The sequence below is a fragment of the Pelmatolapia mariae genome, linkage group LG3_W, assembly GCF_036321145.2.
Source record: "Pelmatolapia mariae isolate MD_Pm_ZW linkage group LG3_W, Pm_UMD_F_2, whole genome shotgun sequence".
NCBI lineage: Eukaryota > Metazoa > Chordata > Actinopteri > Cichliformes > Cichlidae > Pelmatolapia > Pelmatolapia mariae.
Genome location: NC_086229.1, coordinates 46,700,672 through 46,707,742, shown reverse-complemented (window position 1 = coordinate 46,707,742; position 7,071 = coordinate 46,700,672). Strand labels below are relative to the sequence as shown.

Below are 7,071 nucleotides of genomic sequence, written 5' to 3'. Positions count from 1 at the left end.
TCGATCATAATGTCGTAAATCCAAGCCCATTATGTATTCATGATTTGAATCCTGGGTTGTGTGAAATCCCAGAAATAAACCCTAGACAAAGTGAATCTGTCAACTAAGGTGTAGGTCTATTAGGTAATGTTGTGGTGATCCTCAAGTTGGAAGATGGGTGTTCATACTGGAGTACAAAAGTAAAACCAATGGAAGATGGACAAGAAAAGTTCAAAGCCATCAGGTCCTCAGTTTAGGAAAAAAAGACTAAAGAAGAGGAGGAGAAACGAGCAAAAGAGACAAGTAAGCAGACTTGTCATCGGATAATAGCAGGTCATGAATCCTGAAACAATCAGAATACTTTATTAATCCTTAAGGAAATTATATGGATTACAGTTATTCCAAGAGAAATTATAAAAATAGCAACAGTGACAGACTAAACTCCAAACAATACATTATGTTACAGATTTTACACATTTAGGAAATAGCACTAATATATAAAGATCAATCAATTATAAATATCATGGATTAACAGAGGGGATAATAAATAAATATCAAGAAAATTGACAAGAATATTACAGAGTAGAAAAGAGCTTATGTAAAAAGGGTGTAACTATTGCATATATATATATACATATATATACTATATACATATATATACTATATATACATATATATATACTATATATATATTATAGAGCTGGGCGATATAAGATTTTTTCATATCACGATATGTTTTTTTCATTTCAGGCGATAACGATATATGTCACGATATAAGCCAAATTATAACGGCGCTGGCACGGCTGGCAGCCTTAACCCAATTTCCCTCGGGATGAATAAAGTATAATCAATCAAATAACTATATTTGTAAGATTTAAATGTGCCGTTGCTCACGAGAAAAATGTGAAATAATCTGCAGCTTGTTTTGATTTAAATATTTATTTCCCATATTAAGTTCAACTGGGTAGATGTACTTAAGGAACATGAGACTTCAGTTTCAGATAAATAAAGGCAAATATTGCAAACTACACAAAAGGCAGCCGCTAAAGCGTTTAAGTTTCAAAATAAAACAAACAAAACAGACTACTAAATTGTCAATTCCACTTAGAAACAAAATTTTAATTCTAAAAATAAATCTTAGTTCGTTTTACAGAAGAACAGACAAAATTGACTAACTTTTGTCAATATCAAATAATAAACTGAGAACTAAAAGGAAATTCTCAATCTCTCCTTGTTGTATAGCTTAGCTTTTCAAACAGTTTTAACAGTGACTTTAGTCTGACAAAAGCCGAATGACGAATTAGCGCTTTCAGTCAGAGATTGAGCATGCACCGGTTTATTGTATTTCCAGACTTGCTTTCGGCACAATTTACAGTGCGCGCTACTCTGTTTTTTGTCAGACTTGAAATAGCCGAAATACCTTCACACTACAGAACTTCTATGGCCCTTCCGTTCGACAAGCTCTCCAGCATTGGAACCATCATTGTTTTTTTCTTCAGTAACCTTCGCTCACGCTCTCGGTTGATTTTTCTCTAGTTGGCAAACTCATTTCCTTCATTACCTGGGCAGCCCGGCTGCAAAAACAAATACACGTGCGCCTTGGCACTTGTGCTGTACGTAACAAGTCACGTGACGTGACGCTGCGGCTGTGATTGGTTCGGCTCTGCACTACTTAATTTGGATTGGCTGTTCTTTTTTCTTCTTTTTTTAAAGAGGACAAGAGGGATGAGGCCTATCGCAATAGTTTAATTTTTCTATCGAGAAAAAGTTATTTCGCAATACATATCGTTATCGTTTTATTGCCCAGCTCTAATATATTATATATACATATATATACATATATACATTATATATACATATATATTATATATACATTATATGTATATACATTTAGTACGGTTCCAACAAGTTTTTACAGTAGAATGTTTTATATGTTTTATATGCATGTACAATCTTTAATATACATATATACACATAATATTCACATGAAACATACATATATGTTATCTGTGTCTGCAATCAGTAGAGCCTCTTCAAACTTAAAATGATTGACCAGGATGTCCAAAAGAACTTTGTCAGAGTAATGTCACATTGGTCTGCCAGTTTTGTCATGAATTTGAAAGAATTTCATAATTACCACAATTCAAACACGCTACAATTGCAGTGTGAACAATCTGATTTTTTTTTAAATGTTTACATAAAAGTGGCCGCATTTCAGCACTGACCACTTAAATATTAATTAACTCCAGTGTGGATTAGTTGATGATTTTTTAAAGTCTCCATGCGACGAAAACCCTTTCCACACTGACAACAGACAAATGGTTTAATGCCAGTGTGGATGGCCTGGTGTTCTTTCAAGGAACTCATGCAGCTAAAAGACTTTCCACACTGATCACAGGTGAATGGTTTAACCCCAATGTGGAGGAGATGATGTTTTTTTAAGTTTCTACGCCGAGTAAAAGATTTTCCACACTGATCACAGCTGAATGGTTTAATTCCAGTGTGGATGAGCTGATGTTCTTTTAAATTTTTACTCTGAGTAAAAGCTTTTCCACACTGACCACAGACAAATGATTTAATACCAGTGTGGATGAGAAGATGATCTTTTAAGCTTTTACTGTGAGTAAAAGACTTTCCACACAGATCACAGGTGAATGGTTTATCTGTCGTATGGGTGAACTGATGTTCTTTTAAGCAGTTACTATGAGTAAAAAACTTTCCACACAGATCACAGCTAAATGGCTTTAATCCAGTGTGGATGAGCTGATGTTTTTTTAAGTTGCCTTTTTCAGTAAAAGACTTTCCACACTGATCACAGATAAATGGTTTTAATCCAGTGTGGATGAGTTGATGTTTTTTTAAGCTGCTATTCTGAGTGAAAGTCCTTCCACACTGATCGCAGCTGAATGGTTTAATGCCAGTGTGGACGAGCTGATGTTGTTTTAACTTGCCATTCTCAGTGAAACACTTTCCACACTGAGCACAGACGAATGGTTTATCTGCAGCATGGACGAGGTGATATTCTTTTAAGCCACTACTCGTAGAAAAAGACTTTCCACACTGATTGTAGCTAATTGCTTTTAATCCAGTGTGGATGAGCTGATGTTGTTTTAAGTTGCCATTTTCAGTAAAAGCCTTTCCACACTGATCACAGCTAAATGGTTTTAATCCAGTGTGGATGAGCTTATGTCTTTTTAAATGTCCATTTTCAGTGAAAGCCTTTCCACACTGATCACAGCTAAATGCTTTTAATCCAGTGTGGATGAGCTGATGTTTTTTTAAGCTGCCACTCTGAGTGAAAGTCTTTCCACACTGATCACAGCTGAATGGTTTAAATCCAGTGTGAGCGAGCTGATGTTTTTTTAAGGTGCCATTCTGAGTAAAAGCCATTCCACACTGATCACAGCTAAATGGTTTAAATCCAGTGTGAGCGAGCTGATGCTTTTTTAAGCTGCCACTCTGAGTGAAAGTCTTTCCACACTGATCGCAGCTGAATGGTTTAATGCCAGTGTGGACGAGCTGATGTCTTTTTAAGTTGCCATTCACAGTGAAAGTCTTTCCACACTGATCACAGCTGAATGGTTTTAATCCAGTGTGGAGAAGCTGGTGTTTTTTTAACTTGCTATTATGTGTGAAAGCCTGTCCACACTGATCGCAGCTGAATGGTTTAATGCCAGTGTGGACGAGCTGATGTCTTTTTAAGTTGCTATTGTCAGAAAAAGACATTCCACACTGATCACAGCTGAATGGTTTAAATCCAGTGTGGATGAGCTTATGTTGTTTTAAGCTGCTATTACGAGTAAAAGCCTTTCCACACTGATCGCACATGAAGCTTCTGTCTCCACTGTGAATGCACTCGCGTCTTCTGGCCTGCTTCATAGTGATGAAAGTCTTCTCCACAAGGATCACAACTCGTTCATCTTTACTTGCTGGCATTGGTTGGTTTTTGTTGAGGTCAAAAATTTGGAGAGGTTTCGGCACGCTTCCCCTTCTTTTGCCTATGATGACAAAGAACTAAAACAGTGACATGCACTTAACAAAACCTATAAAGTGTACATATATCTATACACAGATACAGATACACACACACACACAAACACTCACACACAGTGTGAAAAGTAGTAATCAATACAAGGCGTGGCTATTTTAAAGAATCTAAAAAATTTTAAGAATCTAATATATGAATATGTTTTGAGTTATTTAACAGTTTTTTGTCTCCTAATTCCATATGTGTTCATTTGGAGTTTTAATGGTTTCAATTAAAATCTATAATGTAAAAAGTCATTATAAAATAGAAAAATCATGAGAAGATGTGTCCAAACATTTGACCGGTGGCTTAGTCAGCCTGGCTACAGAGCTGTTCCTGTTTTCCTCATTTACTAAGATTTCATAACTTTACAGAGAGCTTTTTCTTGTCCAGGTCAAAAAAAGTTCTCCTAAATTAGTCTTCAGTGTAGGTGTACTTATAAGTTCTTCCAGGGAGTCAAACTTCTCTGGTTTGTTGCCTTCTTTTCCAGAGCAGCCAAAGTGTGCAGAGGATGTAATACTATTTACAAAATACACTATCAGAGATTATCAGAGGGAATAAAGCACAACTGTGTATCAGCTGTGAAAAATGTATCATGTGGAACACTAGAACATATTATTAGATACTTTATGATACAACATGTAGAGTGTGTAAAGGTTACAAAAAACTACAGGACCAAAAGTGATCCTTGAGAAGCTTATTTTCTGGAGGTTTAAAAACAGCCAATTCCAGCCATCCATTGATTTAATGTAAGCAGGTTGAGAACAGTATTTTTCTTCAGCAGTGATTTGTCTCTCATTTGGGATAAACAGGCAAAATGTCAGTGTGTACAGAATTAGATGTTATTATTATTAAAATAATAACCAATTAATGTCTGTAGAATAATGTTGGCGATTTTTCTTTGTCACCTTCGATGAAGAACCGATGTTTCTGACTACAGCTGCTGAGCTGCTCCTCCAGCAGATTCTTCGCCTCCTGCCAGTCGCCTGTGACAGCAAAAAGATTTTTATTTTTTAATCCAGTTAAATTTATTGCATTATTATAGGGCACTACTGCAGACCATTGTATTATGTAGCATTACTGTGCCTCGTAGGTTCAGCACCAACATCAGAATCAGAAAAATCTTATTAATCCCAGAGGAAAACTAAGTTGTCATAGCAGGACAGTTTCACCCCAACCGGTCGCAGCAGATGGCCGCCCCTCCCTGAGCCTGGTTCTGCCGGAGGTTTCTTCCTGTTAAAAGGGAGTTTTTCCTTCCCACTGTCGCCAAAGTGCTTGCTCATAGGGGGTCATATGATATGATTGTTGGGTTTTTCTCTGTATTTATTATTGTGCGATCTACTGTACAATATAAAGCGCCTTGAGGCGACTTTTGTTGTGATTTGGCGCTGTATAAATAAAATTGAATTGAATTGAATTGAAAATAAATTGAATTGAAATATACAACAAACAACATGCACTCACTGAGTGCAGAAACAGAGTTATGAATAAATATTCAATAAAAAGAGAAATATAGAGCTAATAGCATCAAAAACAAAATAAGTCAAAACAAAATAATTAAAACAAAATAGTAGGAACAAAAAGAAATTTTGTGTGTGTGTGTGTGTGTGTGTGTGTGTGGGGGGGGGGGGGGGCTTACGAAGACAGCTGCTAGATCAGCGCCATCTTAAAAGACACATTACTGTTATTAATTGTGGAATCTGTTGTATTCTATCCGCCTCATAAAATCATAATACTCAGTACAACATCTTCACATGAAGGAAAACAAATAGCTGAACACAAATGATTAAAAAAATTAAGGTCCTGAACTGCTGGATGCTCCAGGCAGACAAAATGACAGGGGCTGAACAGAACGTACAGACGAAAACAAAATTAGCTAAGAGAGAGAAACCCTGTAGACAGTTATCGAGTTAGGAAACTAATATAATTATAATGTACTCACTCTGGATCTCCTCTCAGAATAACCCGAACTAAAGATCCCCCAGCAGAGAAGGCCGGCTTTGTAGTTGGACTAGGAGAGAGACCAAGCTGTCCGAGCTCCGAGAGCCTATATCTTTCCGATCACGCATGAGAAACAGAAACGTACCAGTAGGAAAGCTCAGCACAGTCACACTATATTTGCCTTAGCCGACTTGGGAAAAAAACCACAAAAGTCCCCGTCGTAGATAACAAGTATGATGACTGTGGCTATAATCGTTCCTCCGTAAGTCTACTTTCCGCTGTGTGCACGCGCAGTACTTCGTCTTCTTCTTTGTGGTTTGTCGGCGGTTGGCAAATAACGATGTGACTCATTACCGCCACCAACCGGTAGTGATGTGTCCTGCGTGTCAAAGCTTCGAAGCCTGTGTCGGGTAATCTCGGGGGAGTTTTTGTAAAAAGCGCGTATCGAGGTTTGCTTTGATTACTTATGCAGTGACGTTCGAGCCCTCGCGGGCAGCCCGTATCATGTGACTGATTCAGGAACTGGCTCGCCGGTTCGCGCCAGATTCGAAATAAATTGGGCATCAAAACACAGCTGATTTCCCCCATCACATTGTGTTGTGGAATTGGGTTACGTACGTGCTACATAGTTGCTTGAGCATTTCATCTTCGATGGAACCATCAAGGAAGAGATTTTTTTTAATCTCATCTCTCCTTATAAAGTATGCACACAGTAATAAATATCACAAATGATAATTACCATAATAAAAATAAACAACACTACAGATCCTATAATCTGAAGTCTGTCTTTTAGTTTATTAAAAAGTGAAGCGCCACACGCTAGTTTGTGTCATTTTCCAGATGTACATAAGCATGATTACACAGTTACACAATCATAACAAAACTCTGTCCTGATAGTTTCCACTTTCTCTTTTGTGTCAGACATGCTGAGGCAATATTCGGGATAAATAACCATGAAAACAATTTATTTATTCAGTTTAGAGGTTTACACATCACATCATTATAATCACAGAGCCTGTTTCACTTGAATCGTTCACTTGATGGCGCAGTAGAGCAAATGGATCATCACAATGCTTCGAACCATGAGTCAACCAGTTGGATGGAAAGCTTCAGTTCATCAAGAG

General features: G+C 37.3%; 1 protein-coding gene across 1 annotated transcript; it reads right to left on the bottom strand.

Moving 5' to 3' along the window:
• Window positions 1–315: 315 nt before the first annotated feature.
• On the bottom strand, window positions 316–6,654 carry LOC134624507 (zinc finger protein 99-like). Its single transcript, XM_063469499.1, has 3 exons — window positions 5,949–6,654; window positions 4,915–4,992; window positions 316–3,977 (listed from the first exon to the last, which is right to left on the bottom strand). Exon 3 carries the CDS (start codon window positions 3,913–3,915, stop codon window positions 2,215–2,217), a length of 1,701 nt encoding a protein of 566 aa, XP_063325569.1. The 5' UTR covers window positions 3,916–3,977; window positions 4,915–4,992; window positions 5,949–6,654; the 3' UTR covers window positions 316–2,214.
• Between the last annotated feature and the right edge of the window lie 417 nt (window positions 6,655–7,071).

Coding starts and splice junctions, on each gene's coding strand:
- LOC134624507 (XM_063469499.1), bottom strand. CDS start 3,915: ATGCCAGCAAGTAAAGATGAACGAGTTGTGATCCTTGTGGAGAAGACT.